Source organism: Pteronotus mesoamericanus, unplaced genomic scaffold (assembly GCF_021234165.1).
Source record: "Pteronotus mesoamericanus isolate MK-2021 breed Mesoamerican mustached bat unplaced genomic scaffold, CSHL_Meso_final contig_105, whole genome shotgun sequence".
Lineage (NCBI taxonomy): Eukaryota > Metazoa > Chordata > Mammalia > Chiroptera > Mormoopidae > Pteronotus > Pteronotus mesoamericanus.
In genome coordinates, this window is record NW_026555006.1 from 3,930,030 (window position 1) to 3,954,570 (window position 24,541).

Here is a 24,541-nt window from a genome sequence, read left to right on the forward strand (position 1 = left end):
TTAAACGGATGTGGGTGGTGCCTCCGGGGTCCCGATTGTGACCGAGTAAGTTTAAAGGTGCAGATTACGTAAAAGGGTACGGGTGTTGCTCTCAGGAGCACGTAGCTTCTTCCCCCTCCCTCATTCCCAGATTCTGGATGTTCACCGGAGCACCTAGAAAGAAGAGGTGGGCTGAGATAGTAGGCGGGGGGGGGGGGGGGGGGGGAGGAGGCTTCGGAGAACCGTTGCTCTAGCGTCCTTCAGCAAGCTAGCCCCGCCCACCAGGACAGTGGCACTTAAAATTCACAATGCAAATTCTTTCTTTTTTTGTCTTTCCACAACGTAAATTACTGATCGGCGAAGTCAGCCGCCCCAGATTGTCCCTTGGCCTCACCACTTCCCCCGCCGCAAATACAAAAGACTAGACGACCGGATTTCATTCTTAGGTTTCCGCAAGACCTGGGAAACCTGTTCTGCGGTATATGGTCTCCATATACCGCAAGAATGCCCCTTGCTGGAGAAGCAGCACTGGACCTCATTGTCTTTGCAACCTCAGTTCTTCAGTCAGGGATTATGCAGCTAACTAATGCCAGCTCCGAGAAAAAACCAAACTTGGTATCTTAGTGCAAAACTGACCTAGCTCTTGAGCGAACCAGGACAAAAGTTGCTTCAGGCATTTAAAGTGGTAATGCCCCTTTCAAAGCTTCTGGTTCAGTCTATTTGTTTCTGTTGTTTTTAAACTTTATAGGTTGAGTATTTCTCCTCAGTTTTTCCTCTCTGATGCATAACTGGTCAAAACTTACTATCTCTTCTCCTGAGTGGAGACTAGTTGAATTCAACTGCGCATACTTAACGACTAGTGAAAAACATCTGACAAAGTGCACACCCAAACAAAAACACACACCGCCCTTTTTTAGGTTCCTTACATATTGCAGGCACAGACACAATAGAGTGCCGGGGAGACTGCAAGCTCCAGAATGCAGCGCGGTCACCTGCACCTGCCACCTCTCTATTGGGAGGCTCACGGCAGGCTGGGTCTTGTAGTTTGTGTCTGCTCTTCCCGGATAGGTTGCTCTGGTGAGGGCCGGCTGTGTCACGTGGGCTCCGCTCCCGCCGCCACCGCCTCCGTCGTCTTTCTCTGTCTCCACTGAGGCAGCCATCTTGCTCTTGCCGCGTGCTGGTGTTTGAGGACCCTCCCTGCTTCAGGTGAGACCCCCGGCGGTCCCGCCACTCCACGGCCATAGGCCGCTGCGCACGGTCTCCCCCCGCCCTCTTCTTCCGACACCCGCCAACCTCTCGGGCTGCCACTTCCGCCGTGGCGCGTGAAGTGGGGGCGGAGGCGGCTAGCCTGGCCTGTCGGTCACCGGCGGCGCAGCTGGGGGTCGGCACCTGAGGGAAGGTCTCCAGCACCACCGCCCCCTGTGAGGGCGAGCGGGCCCGCGCTCTTGCCACCCAGATCCAGCCCCAGGAGGCGGGTGGTTCCCTACCTCTGTCCTGTTACTCTTCATTATTCACAACAGTGCTGTGAGCTTTGAGCTATATACACAGCCAAGTCTGTTGTCATCTCAGTTGATCCTCCCCTACAGATAGGGAAACTGAGGTTAGCAGCCCGTGGTCCCCTAGCGTCTTGGACCGAATTACATTGCAGCGCTCTTGACCTCCTAATGGCAGTATTTGTTTACCATTGGCTTCCCACTCTTGAAACAGTGCCTCGCTCATCTTCATAGCCACATCACACTGCTTGATGCTTAGTATAGGCTGTCAGGAAATTGATGATTGACCGACAGACACAGTGTTGCACAGCTAAGAATGATGGTCTCAAATTGGTTTCCCACGCTCTTTCACTATACCATAGCAGTCCGTCCCCCGCCCCCCATGACAGTAGTTACCAGTTTTTGCATATGTACTGTGAGCCATACCCTGTGCTATTGATAACCTTTAACCATTAAAAAATCTCTATGAAATGCGTGGCGTTACACCTTTTCTAGTACAGAAGGAACATAGGTTCAGAGAAATAAAATACCTTTCCGAAACCCCAAGTGGTAGAACCTTGATTCCAAAGCCGGCGCCTCTCTTAAAGAAACCCCACATAATTAAAAAAAAAAAAAAAAAAAGTCGGGACTAAAGAATGAAATTCTTTTATCTCTGTATAAGCATGATGTATGTGAAAGTGCCTACTATAATACTTGGAACTTAGGCACTCAATAAATATTGAGTATAACCTTATTATTTACGCCCTTGTTTTGAGTCCTTGAGGACAGGGCTAAAAGATTTTAGGATCCCCAAGAAAGAACATGGCGTTAGGAAGTTACTTTTCCCTTTTGGAACTAGAAAGTGACTTTTCCCTTCTGGGCCTTCATTTACAAATCTGTTAAATTGGGAGAGAAGTGAACTGTTTGTTGTTCATATTGTTTACCCTCCTGTCTGCTTGTAGGTATTTGAGATGGACTCACATACAAGACAATAAATTACAGGTTTATTGAGGAATAGGGAAATAAACCAGATGACCTTTGAAGTTTAGTCCAGATTCTTTCTGAGCCTGACGTCTCTTCTCTCAGAGACAAAGTCCAATCCTCTTTCCTACTTGAATTCCATATACCCCCACATGCTAATAAACAAAGGAACACCCTTCTTCCTTCCCTACCTCCTTGAGCTTCCAACCTCCCTAAAATGTTTTTGTTCTGAAATAACTCCTTGAGAACAAGTTCTCTGTTTTCCTGATTACTTGAAACGGAATATATTCTTCTACACGTTGATATAAATAGTTAATTTTGTTGCTTTTATTTCAAACAAGTCCAGATTCTTTATCTTGACTTCTGTCTCTTCTCTTCCATCTCTTCTTGGGGATTGTCACTTCGAAACGCAGAAGACTCCCAAAAGGTTTACCCTATGTCTAGTTCTAATATTTTCACTTAGTCCCTTTTTTGTAAAAAAGTTCTTAGGCTCTTTGTTAGTTCACTACAACTCCATGGTTAATTCCTTTGAGAAAAGTGAATATTGGTCTTTTTCTGTGGATATTGAGTACAGATATTGGGATTTACATCAGCAAATTTAAGTCTACAAGTTGAGATTGGCACACACCAAAGACTTCTGGTTTTGTACTCCAATCACACTTACATGAAAGTGTGTTTTTAGCTGCTTGAGCATTGTGATATGGTACCGAGCAGAGATTTAAGGAATCGCAAGGTTTAAATGTTATTTGATTAAGCTGCACAACTAGGAAAATGAAGACTAAATAAATACTGAATTAGTGTAAAAATAAATGTTATTTGAGAACTGGGACTTATTTGGCCTTAAAGCAGAAATATATACAAGTTAGTGTAAGTACAATGTCAGAATACAGAATGTTTTGTACTAATATAATCTTTGATTCTCTTTCATCTCTCAAATGAAACAATCTTTTTCATCTGAATAATTATGAAGAGGTTAGAGAATTGGCCAAGAAGAGGTTTGATAACAGCCTTGTACTTAGGCTTTTAATAAGTTATTTACTTAATAACTTATTACAAGTTATTAGCCTTGTAATAACTTGTACTTCTGTATTCCATCTCTCATATCTCAATAATGATCTGTTGATCCACGGAACAAGTAAAACAATACTTTAACATGGGCTTTTGTTTATATAGTGTGGAATGTTATGGCCCATTATAAATGAAGAACTTTTTTTCCTTAGTATTGGACAAATATCACTGATCAGACTAGGATTTGTGACTTTATAATGGTCTTAGAATTTTCAAAATTAAGTTTAGTCTTAAAGAGCATATATTTAAGAGCCTCTTCATCTCTGCCCCCCCAAAAATTTAGTACTATTGTAGCAGAAATATGTTTTTGTCAAATTGTGCAATGAGGCATTATACCCTGTATGCAAGAATATCTTGACAAGTATGACGTACTATATTAGTGCAAGGTATTTGATGAACTCTGTGGGAAGTGCTGCAGAAGCACTGAATATCTAAAAATCTGGTTCTTTTTCCCAGTTATTAACATACCATCTGACCTTGAATAGAGGACACGACTACCTCATATCTTGACAGCTAGACAGCCTATTAAATTTTTTCTTTGTTCAGCTTTTTTTTTTTTTTGGTCTTTATTTATGGTTTACAAAGAATACAGACTATGATTTGAGAGAAAAATGTCTACTTAAAGGTTGAGCTAATAACATTTGGTAACAGCTCTCTACTGTAAAAATCTTTGAGGGAAAAACTGGCTTGCCTAAAGAGATTTTATAACTGGTTAGGTTTTACTGAATGCCAAAGTACTGAATCATGCTTTAAAGGAGGGATCTTCAAATAGGTAACTTAGAATCCCATTCTATTTTCTATTTGTATATTCAACTCCTTTGTGGTATTATTTAATTTTAGTTCTTTTAATATCTGGTTCATGAAACTAGAAAAAGTTGTTAATGTTTATTAAGAATGTAGACAGTATTAATATGATCATAGTGGTAATGAATACTGCAAGCTCAGTGAACCAGACAGTACTGTTGCATAAACAGTTATGTTATTTTGGTAAAACAGTAACTTTAACAAATCTATTTTTCCCCCCGCCAGATTTACCAACAGCATGAATCAAGAAAAGTTAGCCAAACTTCAGGCTCAGGTCCGGATAGGGGGCAAGGTGAGTGTGGAATAAGAAAAATTGATAGGAGAATGTATTATTATCAGGTATTATTATTATTATTATCATTATTATTATTATTTTGGATTTGTGGTCATTGAAAATCTTAAATCTTTTCAATAATCAAGATCAAGCCACATTCCAATTTGAAAGTAACTTGTCTAGCTCTAAAATAGGTAACTAGAAGACTCCTTTCTCTGATGTTGCCATGGAAAGAGCCACCTTTGAATCCTCTTAACATCTGGTAGTTATGTAACATGAACAAGCCTTGTTAGGCTTCCATTTTCATTTCTCAAAAGAAATAATCCTACGTAAGATGCTCCTAAAGATTAGAATAATATTTATAAAACACCCAACATAGTGCCTGGCACAGAACAGACCTGCAGGGCATCGCAGATGTTAAGGTTACCTCATCTTGATTGGGTACTTTTGCTACTACAGTTTGGTTTACAAGTGGTTTAACTAGAGATGTTCAAGGTAGCTTGTACATTTTGTTCATTGCTAGGTTTTTCTCCCAAATTTCCTGCTTATATGAACATGAGCATTCTTACGTACTTTGAAGTATGAGGAAGAACTAGTTCTGAGCACCAAAAGCCTTTGATTCCCTTCACCTCTGGTCCTAGGCTCAAGGATAATATTCTAACTTTATCTCTGCCCAGTACAATCTTTGCTAAAGGAAAAGCAAAAACCGTCCTTACCTCAGACCTGGGGTGGGATAAGTAGGACACTATGTAGCAGCCCCATTATGTCATTTACTTTGATGATAACCACAGCTCCTGGGGAGGGGACAGGAGATGGTAAAGGGAAGAAGTGACTAGTACTTTCTCCTTTCATAGTGATACAATTTTATGACTTTGGAGTCATATTAACATTCATGTAACCAAAGTGGTCACATTGTTACATCAAGTGTAGTGTCATGTACCAAAGTAGAAACTAGGGATGTTCAAGAACCATGGAATAAACCGAGAAGAGCTTGATGCAGCACATCACTATTATATATATATATATATATTTTTTTTTTAAGTAGGTGGTTGTCACATTCATTCATTCATTTGAATAGTTTATTGAGCACGTACTATGTGCCAAGCACATAAAAGATAAACAAGTTTTTCTTCTCTTGACACAGCTCAGCTTGGAACAGAGACATGCTCACAATTATACTATAGAGTAATAAATGTAAAAATGAAGTACAAGGCATAGTTGCCTAGGAGAGAAAAGGAAGTCATCACTGAGCTGAGATTTGAAAAATAAGAATTTATCACTAGATAGACAGATGAGAGGGTAAATGGGTAGGTTGAAAAGAGATTGTCATTCTCACACATGCAAAGGCACAAAGGTTGCTGAGATAACATGGTGTTTTAATGGGATGATTTGCTTTAGTTTGGTACAGTTAGAGTTTAGAGTATATAATTTGGGGTTGGATTATATTCTTACAGGCCATACTAGGAGCTGAGCATTTTATCCTAGAGGCAAGGGGCAGCTATTGAAGGATTTTAAGAAGGAAGTAACCATCATGTTAGAAAGATGGCTGCTGGAAATGTGGAAAATGGAATGAAATAGAAGTTTACATAGAGGAGAACAATTGAGAGACTACTGTTATAATATGTGGGACACAGATTTAGGAGTTGGAATTGACATGACTGATAGAATATGGGGGATGAAGAGAGGAGAGAAGAGTCTGGGATGATGCCCATATTTCTGGCTTTAGAGGCTGGATATATACTGGTATCACCAGCTATACAACTTAGAAAATACAGGAAGAATATTTTCATGGACTGATAAGCTTTTAGACATGCTGAAATTGATGTATCTGAGAATCATTTGAGTTGAGGTATCCAGCAAGCAATTAAGCTTTCCTTGAGTCAGGAGTGTTTCACAAATAAATGGCTATCTATGTAAATAGTCACTCCTCGTCCATCCTTCAGCAACTGGATTTCATCACAACCTCTGCTGCTACTCACAGGGCCCCCTTCCACTCTTAACAGAGTTGCTGGAACTGAATCCCTGCCTACCCTCAATAAGACCAAATACTACTGCAGGAGCTACTCAGAGATTGAAACCCCCTTCTTTCCCTGTACTCCGTTCCTGCCAGGTCTCAAAAAGGTTTAGCCCTCAAGACTTAGGCTGCTTTTGTTAGTTTTTCAGCTCTGGTTTAGGTTTCATTTTTATAAAATGGCCCAGGAATTTTATCCCTTATTTTATTTTTATTTTTTTTAATAGAAACGGGGTTTTTTGTATTTTCTTTTCATTACCAGTTATCCCCATACCCTCTTCTACCTCCACCCACCCACCCCCAACAATCAGCACAGTGTTGTCCATGTCTGTGAGTTCCTTTTCCTTTTTTGCTGATTCCTCCACTCCCCAAGCCCCTCACCCAGAACTGTCAGCCTGCTCTCTATCTATGAATCTGTGTCTCTTTTGCTTGTTAGTTCAGTTTGTTCATTAAACTCCACGTATGAGTGAAATCATATGTTATTTGTCTTTCTCTGACTGGCTTATTTCACTCAGCATAATGTTCTTTAGGTCCACCTATGCTGTCACAAAGGGTAAAATTTTCTTTTTTATGGCCGAGTAGTGTTCCATTGTGTAAATGTACCACAGTTGTTTTATCCACTTATCTACTGATAGACACTTGGGATGCTTCCAAATCTTGGCTATTGTAAATAATGCTACAGTGAACATAGGGGTGCATATATTCTGTTGAATTAGTGTTTCAGGTTTCTTTGGCAAAATTCCCAGAAGTGGAATCAACTTATAAAATTCAACACCAAAAAACCCCCCCAAACAATCCAATTAAAAAGTGGGCAAAGGACCGGAATAGACACTTTTCAAAGGGGACATACAGTTGTGCAATAGACATATAAAAAGATGCTTAACATCACTAATTATCAGAGAAATGAAAATTAAAACCATAATGAGATGTCACCTCAAACCTGTCAGAATTGCTATCATCAGTCGACAAACAAGTGCTGGCAAAAATGTGGAGAAAGGGGAATTCTTCACTGTTGGTAGGAATGCAGATTGGTATAGCCACTGTGAAAAGCAGTACGGAGTTACCTCAAAAACTTAAAAATGGAACTGCCTTATTTCCACTTCTGGAAATTTGTCTGATGATATCCCTTATTTTAAATAGTTTTTCAATGGAAAAATGTATTTAAATTTCAAAATACCTATTTAGAAATGAGATTTTTCTATCTTAGTAAATAGTATAATTTTCAACCTATTGGCTTAGGCCAAAATTCTAAGCATCATAATTTTAGATGCCTTTTTTCCTCATATCTGACATCCAGTCCATCAACAAGTCCTGTCTGTTCTTCTGACAGTCTGAGTTCTCCCTGTCTCCACTGCCACAATCCTCATCTCTCATCAGGACTGCTATAGTAGCTTCCTGATTGATCTCATTATAGTTCATTTTCCACAGCAACCTCAGTCATCTTTCAAAATCGTAAATCTGACCAAATCATTCCCTGCTTAAAATGGCTTCCAATGGCTTTCTATTGCAATTGAAATAAAATCCAAATTCTGCCTGTGGCAGTCTAAGCTATATGACCTGGCCCTTGCCTCTCTTTCTGATTTCATTGTCCTCCTCCTTTCCTGTTGTTCACTCTGCTCTAGCCATAACTGGCCTGCTTTCTCTGTCTAGACACAATAGGTTCACTCTTGTTTCATTCTGTTTGGCTCCCTCTTCCCCTAGATCTTCCCATGGGTCTCAGCTCTTATGTAACCTCTTCAGAAAGGCCTTCCCTTAACATTCTTTTCTTTTTTCTATCTCACATAATATCTTTTTTTTTAACTTAGCTCCCACCCAATACTCTTATCACTGTGTTTTCTTATACTCTTAACCCACTTGAAATGATATAATTTGTGTGTGTGTGTGTGTGTACTTTACACTTCCATTATAATATATGCTCCTTGAAGTAAGAACTTAATGTTTTTCATTTCTGGATTTTAGGACTCTAGAATACTCGCATAGTAGGCATTTGATTCTTATGTCATAATCTCCAAAGCTTCAGAATATCTTTAGACCTTATTTTCAGGGGTTGGTAGGTACTATAGAAATGAATTCCTCATAATGTTTAAAAGTTGTTCTAAAGCACACTAAATTGTCTTGATGTTATAAATTATTTTTTGTTAGAAAACTTGAAACATAATGTGTTTAGGGGATAAAAGGTGGATATTGGAAAGAATAAGAACTGGCTAGAACTGACCGAAAATCTGGATTAATCTGACAAACATAACTCTGAGCATTATGAATCATTACTATTCAGTCAGCAATTTCTTATATGGGTTTTGTTAGAGAATTGTAGATAGGAAGACATATGATAGCAGTTCCCAGATGAAAGGCATGCTAACCCTTCTGTTTGGTTATTTTTCAGGGTACAGCTCGCAGAAAGAAGAAGGTGGTACATAGAACAGCTACAGCTGATGACAAAAAACTTCAGAGTTCTCTAAAAAAACTGGCTGTGAATAATATAGCTGGTATTGAAGAGGTATGATCATTTTGTAAATTGTTAAATATGTGAACAAATAGCACATTCACAAATAATTATCCACACTTTTTTTTAAAGGTTTTATTTATTTATTCAGAGAGAGGGGATGGGAGAGAGAAAAACACCGATGTGTGAGAGATACATCAGTAAGTTGCCTCGTGCATGCCCCAAACTGTGGCCCGGCCCGCAACCCAGCAGTGTGCCCTGACTAGAAATCAAACCGGTGACCTTTGGGTTTACAGGCCAGCATTCATTCCACTGAGTCACACCAGCCAGGGCTAATTATCCACACTTTTTTTAAAAAGATTTTATTCATTTATTTTTTTTAGAGCAGGAAGACAGGGAGAAAGGGAGAAAAACATCTCTTGTTACGAGAGAAATACCGATCCGTTGCCTCTCACATGCCCCAACTGGGGACCTGGCCCACAACCCAGGCTTGTGCCTTGATCAGGAATTGAATCAGCGATGTTTTGGTTCACAGGCCTGCACTCAGTCCACTGAGCCACACCAGCCAGGGCTATCTACACTTTTAAATGTAAAATATCAGCTTAGGAGAATCTGATATCATTCAGCTAGCTTGGAAGGACTGTAGCTGTTGAATTTGCTTATTATATAAAATTGAATGATTGTCCAAAAAATGATTTTAGTAGACAGTTAAGGAATTCATCATATTTTCAGACTAAAGATATTTGCATATGTGACAAAATTGTGGAACTCATGAATTTTAATGTAAAATAAGATTTTTTCTAGTAATAGAAATAAAGAAACCCTAAGATTTCTTCAAATACAGTGGATTTTTTTCCCCATAAGAGGGAAAATTCTACTCTACAAGGCTGTCTAATTACCTCAGCCAAGAAGCTCTAGCTTTCCATGGATTTTTCCATAATTTTATTATATTCTGATGATAGGGCTTCTCTCAAGTATGAAGACAGAGATTAATGTTATTTCAAAAGACACTCAAAAAACTTATAGTAACATCAACTACTTGTAATGTTACCAGCTAGAACTACTTCTACCTAATGATTCCATTTCTGATAGTAACCACTGTTTAAAGTTCCACTGCCATAAGTTACAGTTAATTATATCATTACTATGTGTGGTACCACCTCACCAAAGAAAGGAAAAGTACCAGCTATATATCCTGTATTACTGAGTACCTCCCATGCAGAATTCATTATTTACACCATTTATAGATAAAAGAAATCCCCATCACTGTTTCCGAGGATGTTACTGCTTCTCCTTTTTCAGGTCTTAATGCAGGTGTTATTTCTTCCCAGAACCGCACGTGCAAAGGAGGGTTTGATGCCTTTCCTATATGCCTCCATAATGTCCTGTTTTTAATTTTGTTGTAGTATTTATTAAACTGCAGTGTGCATTCCTTTTTGTTGGTATTGCCAGTACAGTTCTAACTTCTTGAAGAGTTATAGCTCCAGAACATCACACAAAAAAATTAGTGGTACATGATAGACATGTACCTACTCTTACTCTTGTGTGCTATATGTATGCACATGTTCATGCTGTCTTCCAACCCTCACAGACTAGTAAAGCTATAAAATTTCTAAACATTTGAACCTAAGATGAGAAGGAATTTTACTTTTTTCCTTCTTTCTAAAATTGATTTTTTGAGGAACAAGATGTAACACTTTGCATAATAAAATAATATTCCTTAGGAATATCTAGTATGCTGTATATAATCTGGCTTACCTCAAACATTATGTTTCATGTTAGTATATTTAAAGTAATATTTTCTCAATTTTCTAAATAAAATAATGATACACTTGATTTAAAAACAGCTATTAGAAAAAAAAAGAAGCTACTCCATTAAAAGTATACATGAAAACATAATTTTCAGAAACAGATATGAAAAGTATGTGCCTTAGAAGGAACACATTAATTAGAATTTTGTTTTTAATTTGGGATGTTTTAAACTTGTTACAAAGTGCTGAACTCTGAGGCATATACTATCTTCTTGTTGTTTTGCAGTTTAAGAAATTCACATAAAACCTTTTGAAAAAACACCATTGCCAAAAACAATATTACTGTGTTTTCTATACTTACACCTTAAAAAACCAAAAGAAAAGAATAGAAAGTACTCAGTTTGGTGGGTGAGGAGCAGGGAGATCAGCAGTGTTTTTTGTTTGTTTGTTTTGCTTTGGGATTTTTTTTAGCGAGGGGAGAGCTCAAACACCATCCCCACTACCAAAAATGATGCAGTTGAATTCAATGGTAGGTTTTAATATCTCATTGAATGCAGTTATACCAAGTAAATTTCTAATCTTACTTTCAAAGCTGTCAGTTTTTGTGATTTCTTTCCCTTCCCAAAACTTAAGTCCTCTACAGAAACTAAAAACTGAAGGACATTTGGATTGAGACAAGCTTCTCTGGTCTTTTATGTAGCATTAGTCTATTGATTTGGTATAATCATTATAATCATATATAGATTTCTTTTACATGTTACCAAAGAGAAAAATCCAAAGCTGTCAAAAAGTAAAGGTTAGAGGAATGTCAGACTATTTTCATACAAAGCCAAGTAAATAACCAGGTTTTAGGAAGGAATTCCTAGATAAATTCCAAGAGTGTAATCCAAAACTAAATTTCTGGAAATGTTTTGTGTTCTGTGACATTTGAAGATACTTGGATGTGCTTCTTATTCGGTGATCTAGTTGGATATAGTGACTGTGCTGTCACTTTTCTTCACCTGATAACATGAATCTATCAACAATAGGAGCTGTTCCATTTCTCAGAAACAATTGATTTTATCAGAATTATTTGATGAAAAATGTCACCAAAAAAATCTGAATTTCTAATTCATGTGGTCTAGTTGCTTCATAGAGTTTTAGTGTTACATTCAGCTTCTAAACAAGGGTATAAAATCTGCATCTATGAAACCTTATCTATCCTACCAGGCATAATTAATCAAATCTTTCTGTGTACTTCTGCTTCCCTTAACTTAAATTGCTCTGCTATAATATATTTATTATTACAGCCTCATATTGTGAGTTATAATGGTTACTTATTAACCAAGTTGTCTGTTTTTAGAGTATAAGAATCTTGACAGAAGGAACTATGTTTATTTAGCATTTATCACATGCCAACTCCCATGATGAGATATTTTAGGCTTATTAAGTTTGAGATACTGATTATTCTAGAAGGAACTGTTTTGCAGGAAGTTAGCCATGGAGAGCTAGAGGTCAGGAGAAAGCATAGGGCTGGGAATGTAAATTTTGTAATTGTACACATAAGTTTTACTGTTTGTATTTTTTCTTCCTGTTTTTTTTTTCCAATTATAGTTGACATTCAATATTATATTATTTTCAGGCATTCAGCATAATGGTTAGACATTTATATAACTTATGAAGTGATCTCCTGGACCTGGTTCTCATTTTTCCTGGATTACTCACACAGAAGGAAGAACTAAAGTTACTGGTTGACCCTTACCACAGTTCCTTCTTCCTCCAACTAGAGCCTCAGGTGCTGATGGGTAGACAGCTCTGAGTATAGGAAATTAAAAGGGAAGTACCATGGCTCATTTACCTTGTCATTCCATAGCAGCCTTACTTTATCTTCTAAAAATTTTTAAATTGATTTTTTAAAGGGAGAAAGAAGGGAAGGGGAGAGAGAGATTTGTTGTTCCACTTATTTATGCATCATTGGTTGTTTTTTGTTTTGTTTTTACTATATTTTTATTGTGTTAAATTTATGTATTATACACACACGGGGTGGACAAAAGTAGGTTTACAGTTGTGAGTACACAAAACACAGTTTATTCTTGTGTTATTAACTATTGTTTTCCATATGAACTGTAAATCTACTTTTGCCTCACCCTGTACATAACACAGAATTTTGCCATTGAAAACATTTTAAGTGTACAGTTCCTTGACATTAATTATAGTCACAATGTTGTGCAACCACCACCATTATCTAATTCCAAAGTTTTTCACTGTCCCCAACAGAAACTCTATACCCATTAAGCAATAATTCCCCTTTCCCTCTCCCTCAGCCCCTGAAAACCTCTGACCAACTTTCTGTCTCTGATTTGCCAGTTGTAGATAATTCATATAAATGGAATCATACAATAGTTGTCCTTTCATGTCTGCTTACTTAGCATAATATTATCAGGGTTCATCCATGTTATAACATGTATCAGAACTTTACTCCATATATAGCTAAATATGATTCCATTATTATTGGAATATTACTCCAGTAAAATGTGATAATATCACATTTTATCCATTCATCTGTTGATGAACGTGTTTTTAAAAGAACTTCCCATCCCAATATAAAAGTATATTGTCATTGTAGAAAATCAGAGATATATAGAAAACATGAAGTTACTAACATTCAATCAAAGTCTCATTACCCAGAAATAACTATTAGTCTTGTATTTCTTTCCCATTTTGTATGCACATATTTTTATACATACACATATACATTTCTGAGACCAGCTAGATGTACAGTTTGGAATCCTTTTTTCCCCAAATAGCATTATTATTTCATATCAATAAAATGCTCTTCTAAATCACCAATCTAAGTGTCTGCAAATATTCCAATATGTCAATATATCATAATTTAATATTTCTTTATTATACATTTAATGCTTTGATAATAAAAGAATCACATGTTGGACTTTTAGGTATATAAATAGTTACCTCTATCTCTGATTTCCTTCAGATAGATTCTTGGAAATGCAGCTACTGACTGAAAGAGCATGAACATTTTTAGAACTCTTCATTGATATTGTCAAATTACTTTTCAGAAAGGGTATACCATTTTACACCATCAACAGCATAGCTTTAGAGAATTCCTCTCATCAGACTCTGGCCACCAAAGCATAAGAGAAAATGATCCCAGCATATCATATAGTATAATGACAGCTGTTAGCTTTAGCTTGTAACAACTATAATAGTTTATACTAGCCTTTAGAAATAAACAGGTGCTGAGCTTAGAAGGCTTGAGTGAGAAACATACTGACTTTCAGGAGTATGCACAAAGCCCATAATCCTCAAAATATGACATCCCTTAGCATCACATTTAAGCGCCAGTACAGGAAGGAGTGGCAAAAAAACTTGATTTTAAGACAACTGTCAGTTTTCACAACTGCTGCTACCTGGCCTAATAGGGACTTCGATACCAAAAAGAAATTTAAAAAATTTTTAAAAAATCACATAGTAGAAAAATTTAAATTGTCTGAACTGAGAGGACATTTGTTAGCAAGTGCTGTGGAGTCAAGTATAACTTTATGAGCCACCTATTGCCATAAAAATTGCTGTGTAGGAATAAAACAAGCATCAGATTTACCAGATAGAAGGCTGCTATGATTAATATATGGGCCCTTCTTAGGCCAGGGAAGGCAGGGGTTTTAAAAGTTTAGATAACAGCATAATGATGCCACACAGCAGTGTGGCATTTTAAGTCATCCCAGTACCAGGAATAACTTAAAATGGCCCTATATTGTCCTGGCCAGGTAGCTAAGTTGGCTACAGGGTCATCCCAATATACCAAGTCTGTGATTTCAATCCCAGGTCAGGGCACATTCAAGAATCAACCAATTCATGCATAAATAAGTGGAATAACAAATGGCTCGTGCTCTCCCTCCCTCCTGCCCCCACCCTTTGTGCTTCTTCCTTTCCCCCTCTCCCTTCCTGTCTTTCTAAAATCAACTAAATTTTTAAAAAAGATTTTAATAAAATAAAGTGGCCCTAAATTCTGTAGAACAGTTAGGCTGATACTGAAAGGTCAGAACAATAGGAAAAGTCAGCTGAGAGACAGAGCCCAGGTGGTTCTGGGCACCTTTATCGGGGAGCATTACTGGTGCTATTTCTAAACCTTGAGATAGCATCCATGATTTAGAATAAATTCTATAGGTGGTGCCCATTCATTCAGCAAATTTGAGTGACTATTATGGGCTGGATACTTAGACATATACTATGTCTAGTATGTATCCAAGTACATACTTGTAAGTGTCTAGTAAAGCATGGTCTCTGATCTCAAGGAGTTCATCTCTATTAAGGTCAAAAACTTGCAAACACAATTTTTACTACAACAACTCTACTGTAATACCCATGAAGTATAGAAGGTTCATAAACCACCTTAAGTTTAGGAGCATCTGACCCAAGGATGGATAAATGGGAATTTACAAGGTGGAGAAGGAGGAAAAGGTTTTTCTAAAAAGTGAAAATTGCATATGTAAAAAGTGAGAGGCACATAAGAGCAAGGGCATCTGGTGTTTTGGACCAGGAGTCTCAAAAATGCCTCATCCATTGTTCAAGTAATATCCTTTACTTTCAACTACCTCGTAAGTAGAAAAAAACATTTTGATATAAAGGAGCTGTTTGTTTAAAAAAGGGTATAGTAGCTAATTTAATAGTCTTTGTTTACTTTTCTGCTCCTTTTTCTTACATTGTAAATAGATTGTATGATTTTAGACCAAATATCAATAAAATCTCTGGAAAAATGTGAATTCTCCATATGAAACACATGCAATTTTCTTTATGAATTTAATAAGTTCCTTAGCCCCTTTTTTACCTTTAAAAGGGTGGGGGAGGTGTCTGTCTGATCAGCCCAACAATTCATCCTTTGATAGTTTCTAATTGCTTGTTTCTAGGAGCCTTATATAACTATGTCATTTGCTTAGTAGAGAAGAAGGAATGTTAGAAATAAACTATTCTGGCCTTTTAAACTTATATTATAGTATTTTATTCCCCATATTTTAAAATTAACTTTCCACTCCTTTCTGGGCCTTTTTATTCATTTTTTTAAATACAAACCCATTTAAAACAACCACTAATAAATACATTATTTCCATTTCAGTCTGAAATGGAATCCATCTTGCTTTTCACGCTAAACTCAGTATATTTCAGCCTACAAGATACCTATATCAGGATGTAAAATATGACAACATTGAGACCTTGGAAAAGAAGCTTGAACAGAAGGAAAACTTATGAATTTGTTTATTCTTTTTGGTCCTGGATTAGGCTATTATTTATTTTGTACCTAGTAAAATATATATTACCTATCTGTGCAATTTTCCTTTTGCATTCTCCATAGGACTTATAGTCTGAGATAAGTAATTCTCCAGCAAGCTTTTATAGGGCCAGAGAATTGAATTTTTATAGACAAATATTTTAAGAATGTGAATGGCATCATAGGAAGGAAATTAAACAGAGTTAGGAAACCCAAATTCAAGTTCTGAGTTTGCACATAACCAGCTATTTGTCCTTGGGTATGTTGCTCAACCAAGAGCTCTTGTCTTTAGTATTTATTTCTTTCACAACAGATTGACTAGAAATTCAACAAATATATGGCCTGACTTTGAGGGGAACAATATTGAATTCAAGTCTTCTATGATTTAACATGTGTAAATTTTAAAAATCTCAATTTTCAATATTTGAGACTCTTTTCATATCTGGAAGTATTGTAGAAATCCTCTATTAAATTATGTGATTTGTCTTGATTTGGAAAATATAGTCCCACCATATCTTTATTCTTTTCCCATACTAAAATTATTGATTCTAGGAGAGGTCCAGAGTAACAACCCATTTCATATCCACTGTGCCACCTTTTTTCTCTTCAAGAATTCAGCCACTTTAACATTAAACTTTTCTAACTAAACTATAATTATCTTCAATACTGTGTATCTTTTTCTAAAGTTAATATCTGTTTTTAATTCATGATGATATTTGTTCAGAATAGCTAGATTAAATGCTTACTGTGTATAATATGTGTAATAGAACCTTAAGTACAATACTGAAAGTGGGACGGGTATAGAATTGAAAAGTGATTTTGTCAGAAAAAAAAATTGGAATACTATTTACGGAGTTAAGTTACAGTTTTCCAGGGAATTTGCCTTTATTTTCTCTGTGTTCCAGGTCTTGCCTGAAATTTAGACGCCCCTTTCTTCCCCTTCCTTTCTGGTGCTGTCTATCAGTGGTGGTGATCACCTCTGAGGAAGAAAAGCCCACTTCCACTGACCATGGAGAACACTCAGCATCTCTGCTTGATTGTGACAAGGGCAGTTTTTGGATGGATCATGAAATGCTTCTAAAGTAGCCAAGAGTTAACTCTCCTAACCTTTTTACATAATAAGCATGTTACCACCAAGGTAACTTAACGCAGTGGAGTCAATTACATAGTGGAATCACATTATTTACACATTTAATTTACACAAATTCAGTTCTACTGAAACAGAGAAAGTGCTCGAGTGAGAGAAAAATAACATTTTACGTAGCCAAATCTTCCTTTTCAGTTAGTCCCAGGCCATGTGTTAAATCCAATCTGAAACAGTCTATATTCATATCGGTGAAAGCTATAGAAAGAATGTGAGGATGGTTTTAAAAGTTTCCCAGTAATTGATAAAGCATGTCCAGGTGGGCAGGCAAGTGGGTGGGAGAGGTACTTTCACATTTACAAGGGTTATTGAAGGTTGTTGAGAAACAACACTTAAGAATTAGAGGAACTGATAAAATCCTCTGCATAGAATGACATGAAGAAAACAAGTTGAAATTTTTGTAAATTTACTAGATGTTCAAATGAGTGAAATACCTGAATGATTAAATTTCTGAGTGTTCTTTATGGATTTTCAGTGGTTATTTTTACCATACACTATTAACCCATTACAACCTGTCCCCTAAGATGCTACGTCACTAAATGGTATCTGTACCAATTTAGTTTGACAGTGTAAATCATGTAAGATAATGGCTATTTCATTAAGAAGCCAGTTCTTAGCTGATCATTACAATTTTTTTTTTAATGTGGGCATGAACTTCTTTCTCATAGAAGTCTTGAATTTAAAATGTAAATTCTTCGACCATCCTAGTAATCTGTGCCATCTACACCATTTTACTTTGTTGTTAGGATCTTTTTCCACCCATATCCACTGCTTAGATAATTACTACCTTGGGGTTGCATAACTACCAAGTTGAAAAAAATAACTGGCTAAATTGTTTTTTAAAAAGATACTGTTTTAGTTATACCTATTATGTGAAGTACATTTTTCTTTCATGATCATACAGGTAAACATGATTAAAGATGATGGAACAGTTATTCATTTCAACAATCCCAAAGTCCAAGCTTCCCTTTCTGCTAACACCTTTGCAATTACTGGTCATGCAGAAGCCAAACCAATCACAGAAATGCTTCCTGGAATATTAAGTCAGCTTGGTGCTGACAGCTTAACAAGCCTTAGGAAGTTAGCTGAACAGTTCCCTCGGCAAGGTAGGTATTTCAATTTAGTACTTCTTTTCCTCTCAACTTTATTTAAAGAACCTACTGATTTTAAAAGGTGTCCCATAACTGGAAGGATTTGCCTGTATGTATACTTCACTTTTACAATGTTACTTGTATGCTTCATAAATTTTTTAGTTTGTTTCTTTAAAAATTAAGCAGTGTGGCATAGGGAATATTTTGGTAGAAATAATAGAGTTGAGTAATTACCTAAAAGGTAAGTGCCAGGATCTGCAGACCACATTAAACAGTCAATTTGAAACTCACTTCTGATTAATGGCAACAAGAATATAGTGTTATCACAGAACTGTACTTTTGTTTAATAGTGTTGATTGTACTACAGATGCAGCAACCATTCATACCAAATTTCGAAAATAGTTCTGGTTTCAAATGTGGCTTGTCTCCCCTAAAAATCGAAGAGCCCATTATTTCAGTGCTCATTCAAAATAGCTAGATAGATACTTTCTCACACCAAGAGATGAAAAACAATCTTGAGTATTGATTTTTTTATTTGGAGAATAAATAAACTATGTCATTTCTTTCAAGCTAATCTGAATTACTCCCTTTTGCATATACCTCATTGAAATCGCCTGCTGTATTTAGTATATATTTAATGAAGTTAAAGTGCCATTGATTTTTAGTATTAAGTAAAAAAATATGATGTTAGACAATATTTAGCTTTTTCTGAACAATTATGTAAGTTTTAGACAGGAAAAAAGGATAAAGTTTTTGTAGATGTCTTTGTTCTCAGTGACTAATTTTAAAATAAACTTTGCAGTGTTGGATAGCAAAGCACCAAAACCAGAAGACATTGATGAGGAGGATGATGATGTTCCAGGTAAGTGGCATTTGTTTAGTTTTAAGATTTTTAGCATCCTGCTGATCTCATTTAAATTTACTGCATAATGACTTACAGTTTTTTGTTGATGATGAGCTCATAAACTTAAATTGATTCATACTGATGTGGATATGATCTAATGAAAAAGAGTAAAAGCATTCTCATGTAAAGCTTAGAATCAGAAATTATCACACAGAGCTTTGTTGCCTGCATTTATGAATTTGGAATCACTGTAATTATAAATTTGTATAGCTATTGTTATAACATTTTTGTGGGAATTACGGTTGATATATGAAAATGCTATTCACCTTAGTATGCATGAACAAAAAAAAAAGACAACATTTCCTTAAGATCATGGTTTTAGCAGATAAATGAAATATTATTAGTGAAGTGCCACCAGTTCATTTCTGCCCCTTGTCTTGTATATTTTCAGGTTAATTCTAGGAGGAACAATTTTGTTTTACTGGGGTTAGAAGTTAGGAATTTTATTTACCTCTTTTTTTTGGTATCTTTAACTCATTTCCTTTTATTTTTTCAGATCTCGTAGAAAATTTTGATGAGGCATCAAAGAATGAAGCTAACTAAAATTTTTCTGGTTTTTGGAAGCTGGCATGGACTAGATTTAACATCAGCTATGTGGTTCCAAAGTTTTACAGACACGAAGAACATCAACTGTTACTAGTTCAGTAATATAAATATTTTGTATATTAATAATGCTGTTTGTTCAGCATTTTTCGGTCATTTGATTTTGCATTTTGCACTTCCTCCCAGGATCTACTCTTTTGGTCAAAATACGAAGTATTGGTGCAGCTTGAGGGTGTTTTGATTTTTGATTCTTTTGGGGGGGGGGGGCGTATTTTTGGTGTGTGTATGTTTATGTATGCGTGTGGGTATGTGTATGTACAGTGGAGAGCAAATTGGAAAACAGTTCTATTTATCCTCCTCCTTCCCCCAGTAGAAATAAAACAAATCTTTACATTTGTTAACTTTTAATTTTTTTTCCTAATACACAGAATTAATGAAAAGTGAATTACCTTGGATTTCAAATCTGAGGAAATTTTATCCTTGAAGGTTTGGTTTTCATTTGCTTTGTTAACACATTTTTCATACATTTCTCTGGGTTTAAAATGTCTTGAGATATTTTCACCGGCTTACTGCTGGTGTAATAGGTGGCATATCTTTGGTGCAGTTGCCTTAGGTTCACTTACCTAGTCAGACCCAGAAGAAATTTCTTTTTAAATGCCTTTTTTCCCTCTCCTTTTGGTCTCCAAATGGCCTGGTCCATCTTTGGTAATGCCCTTCCTCATGTTCCACCTAGCCTCAGAAGAATGTTCTCCATGTAGAGTTAAGTGAGTGCCTAATCCCTCTTTTTTAAGACTTTGTTCCCTTACCTTGAGGCATAATAGCTTCATCTTCAAGTTTTTATTTCCCCCTTGATTTTACAGTTTGGTAGATTTCAAACTGGAATAGCTAGCATGTGCTTGCTAAATAATTTTATGCCAGCCTTATCCTATATCCTAGCTGTTTTTAATAGCAAGTGCAAAAATGTATTTTTTTTTTAAAGCAAGGTTGGAATTGGGAATGTCCTTTTGAATCAGGAAAAAGAAATAGGCCATACACTTATTCCCCCAGCACCAAAGGGCATTCTGTGAAGAGTTATTGGCTGGAGGAGGATTTCTTCAACCACTCTCCTACTCTGGCCTTGAACCTACCTCTAGATCGGATCTTACTATTCTAGCTGCTCACAGCATCCTCCTGCATGCTTACTAGAGTAATGCTTTGGGGAGAACACTGGTAAAACACAGTATTTATTTTTCACCTCCTTTCAAAGGACTTGGAGGTAAGTTGCATTCATTCATTCCTTCAAGTTTCCTTCTTTATGTCTAATGATAAAAGCTTGCATTTTGCTATATCAGCATTTGTTATAGCCAATATTTAAGGATAAGATTTAGAAAATCTATCATTTCCTGGCCCAACATGAAACTAACTATGGCTTGGCCTTGTAGCATATCAACTTTATTTCAAGCTAGATATCTTTATTTGACATCTAAAGTGCAAGACCAACAACATATCAAGCAATCTGTAAACACAAAGGCAAAGCTCTTGTGTTTTGTTGTCCAAACACCTCAATTTATTTTATAAATTTGTTCCTTTTCCTGTTATGTTTCATATAATATATGGACTTAACTACAAAATAAAATAACAAAAGAGGATATGCCCTCTTGTGCTTCTCTTGTTGTCTGCAGAATTTCCTTCTTTTGTATTTCCCTTCTACTCCCCACCCCTAAATGAATTTCAACCCAGCCATTATTTGAAATAATGTTTTATCCACTGTTACTCTGAATCATCTACATAGTCCAGAATTCTGTTTCTCTGTCTCCAAAGGACACACTGGGTCAGAGAGGGTTAGGATGGGCATGAATGGTTAGGGACATGTTATGAGATAAGTAGTAGAGTGAAGGAAAAGGGGAAAACTCATCTGGAAGACAAGAGGCTTGGGTCTTAGTCTAGACTCTGGCAATAATTATGTGACCCTGGGCCTAATTACATACTCTGAAATTCATCATTAGTCCAATGAGATGTTTCTAAATCTTAATGTTTCTTGCAGGCCAGTAAAACTCATTTCTGAAAATGCTCAAGGAGGTGATTTTATCATCAAGAAATATTTTTATCAATACCCATAAAGTTTCCACTCACCCAGAGGAACTCTCATCAGTTATTTCCTTTTATCTTGTTAACAAATAATGACAGCCTCTCTTGTGTGCAATAAGCCAGTATTCTTTAAAAAAAAAAAAAAGTTTCCATACTTTCTTTTCTGGACAAAGCATACTGAGATCCTGACTCAACCCAAAGAAATGTTACTGCCTTTAGAATGAGTAGGCATAGGTTAAGAGTATGGATGAAACTCATGTCAATTGTAGTGTTCTTGGCATAAATAAGAATAACATACTTTTAAAAAAATACATGAAGTAGTTACTAAATACATTTTACCAAGGTTATGTATTTACTGCCAAGATAACTATAGAAGTACTTTCAGGGGAAATTCACCTTAATTTTTTGAGATAACTGAAGAAATGTCTTTCTGCAAAGAACAAATGTCTTTGTTCTACATTACCATACTCCCGTTCAACCTGCATTGCTCTGCCACATGGACTTTGCCTGGATTATTGTAATCCCCTTACTGGTCTTGCTTATGATTGACTCCCTCCAATCCTTCCTCTACACAGGAACCAAACTATGTAAATTTCATATCTGAGCATATCATCACCAGCCAAGGTGATGAGGTGCACCACCAACGGACATGGCTTGCAGTACATGATCCCTGCAACACAGACCAGACCCAAGGGAGCTGAGTTAACCTGCACTAACCAATGGACAGCTTCCCTCAGCCCAGATCCCAATGTGCCCTCCTGTTACAGCCCAGAGACTTGTTTTGCTGAGCCCCGCAAAACAAACAGGGTATATGGTAAAGAAGACAAGTCATCATTTCACTACTTTAGACAAGATTGTTCCAAAAGCCAGTGGCGATGCAATATCCAGAATAAAGAGCTGTCATAATAGCCCTGGCTGGTGTGGCTCAGTGGACGGAGTGCTGGCCTACAAACAAAGGGTCACTGGTTCAGTTCCCTGTCAGGGCACATGCCTGGGTTTGTGGGCCAGGTCTCCAGTAGGAAGCATGCAAGGGGCAACCACACACTGATGTTTCTCCCTCCCTTCCCCTCTAAAAGTAAATAAAATCTTTTTTTTTTTAAGCTGTCATAATTTTTAAAAGCCACCATTTTGTCTCATGCTTCTGTTCCTTTGCACATATTTTTACAATAGTACAATATTAAGGTTATTTGATTTTTAAAACACATGTCCCATCTAGATCATGAGTATCTCAAAGGGAGATGTCATGTCATACATCTTTTATCCCCAATATCTAGCATAGCACCCAATGTGTAGTCTACTCATGATCATAACACTTTATTAAAAACTTAGTATTGAAAAGAGTTAGCTCCTAAACAGTCCAGTGGTACAGTATAATTGTAGTTTTAAAGAGGAACAAAGAAATGGTTTAGAAAAATTACTAAAGGTCACACAATTAATTAGTAGGAGAACTGGGATTCTAATCTAGATCTATCGAATTTAACAGTCTAAACATCACCCCACACCACTCAACAAATGTTTATTGAGATGAAAATTATGTGTATGGGGCCCCTATCTAGACAGATTCCTCAGCAAATATCAATGTTAACCTGAAGGTCAAACCAATTTTAAGGATTATTCCAGAAGTAAGTTTGAGGGTTTTTTCTTTTTTTAAGGAAGGATTTGTAAATTGTGTATATATTCAGGATCTTTGATGGAAGTATTTGGGCAAAAAGTTATAGATTATACATGTTGGTCTTGACATTGGCATTCTCCAAATTTTGCCACCTTTTAGACATACCTTTTCAAAGAAATATTTTATAAATTTGAACAAGATGGTAATGAATTTATTCTGCACTCATATTTCTTCTGTTTTTAAAAATCAAACTAGTCCACAAAAAAGAATAAATGAATTCAGCAACACTGCAGAATACAAAACCAACACAAAAGTCAATTGCATTTCTATACATCAACAATGAACAATAAAAAAATTAAGAAAATAATACCACTTACAATAGCACAAAACAAATAAAATACTTAGAAATAAACTTAACCAAAAAGCCAAAAGACCTGTACACTGAAAACTGCAAAAGACTACCAAAAGAAATTAAGACATAATAGATAAAATGACATCTCATGTTCATGAAATAGAAGACAATATTTAGATGTAAATATTACCCAAAACAATCTACAGATTCAATGCAATCTGTATCAAAAACTTGAAAAAGTTTATACAGAAATAGAAAAATCCATCCTAAAATTTATGTGGAATTTTAAGGGGCCCCAATTACCCAAAACAGTTAAAAAAGAACAAAGTTGGAGGACTCCCTTCCTGATTTCAAAACTTAATACAAAGCTGCAGCAAGCAAAACTACATACTGGCATAAAGACACATATAGACCAATGGAACAGAATAGAGGTCTCAGAAATAAATATTTACATGTATAGTCAAATAATTTTTGTTATTTATTTGTTTGTTTATTAAAGAGGGGAAGGGAGGGAGAAACAGAGGGAGAGAAACATCGATTGTTTGCCTCTTGCACGCATCCCAACTGGCTGACCGAACCTGAAACTCAGGCAGGTGCCCTGATGTGCCCTGATTGGGAATCGAATTGGTGACCTTTTAATTTATGGGAGGACACCCAACCAACAGAGTCACACCGGCCAGGGCTCATTTTTTCAAAAGATTTTATTTATTTTTAGAGAGGGGAAGAGAGGGAGAAAGAGAAGGAAACATCAATGTGTGGTTGCCTCTCGTATGTCCCCA

The 24,541-nt window shown here is 36.4% G+C and overlaps 1 protein-coding gene across 3 annotated transcripts; it reads left to right on the plus strand.

Annotated features, from left to right (window-relative positions):
• The first annotated feature begins 1,048 nt into the window (after positions 1-1,048).
• On the plus strand, positions 1,049-21,355 carry BTF3L4 (basic transcription factor 3 like 4). Of its 3 annotated transcripts, XM_054573011.1 has the most exons (6): positions 1,049-1,185; positions 4,530-4,596; positions 8,973-9,086; positions 18,098-18,299; positions 19,087-19,146; positions 19,685-21,355. In XM_054573011.1, the coding sequence occupies exons 2-6, from the start codon at positions 4,543-4,545 to the stop codon at positions 19,729-19,731; spliced, it is 477 nt and encodes a 158-aa protein (XP_054428986.1). In that variant the 5' UTR covers positions 1,049-1,185; positions 4,530-4,542; the 3' UTR covers positions 19,732-21,355. The 3 variants fall into 3 exon arrangements, with proteins under 3 accessions (XP_054428986.1, XP_054428994.1, XP_054429004.1); XM_054573019.1 differs by lacking the exon at positions 4,530-4,596 and having other exon boundaries at positions 1,080-1,185; XM_054573029.1 differs by lacking the exons at positions 1,049-1,185; positions 4,530-4,596; positions 8,973-9,086 and adding an exon at positions 16,926-17,187.
• Positions 21,356-24,541: the final 3,186 nt, after the last annotated feature.

Coding starts and splice junctions, on each gene's coding strand:
- BTF3L4 (XM_054573011.1), top strand. CDS start 4,543: ATGAATCAAGAAAAGTTAGCCAAACTTCAGGCTCAGGTCCGGATAGGG. Junction 4,597..8,972: donor AGGTCCGGATAGGGGGCAAG/GTGAGTGTGGAA, acceptor GTTATTTTTCAG/GGTACAGCTCGCAGAAAGAA. Junction 9,087..18,097: donor ATATAGCTGGTATTGAAGAG/GTATGATCATTT, acceptor ATGATCATACAG/GTAAACATGATTAAAGATGA.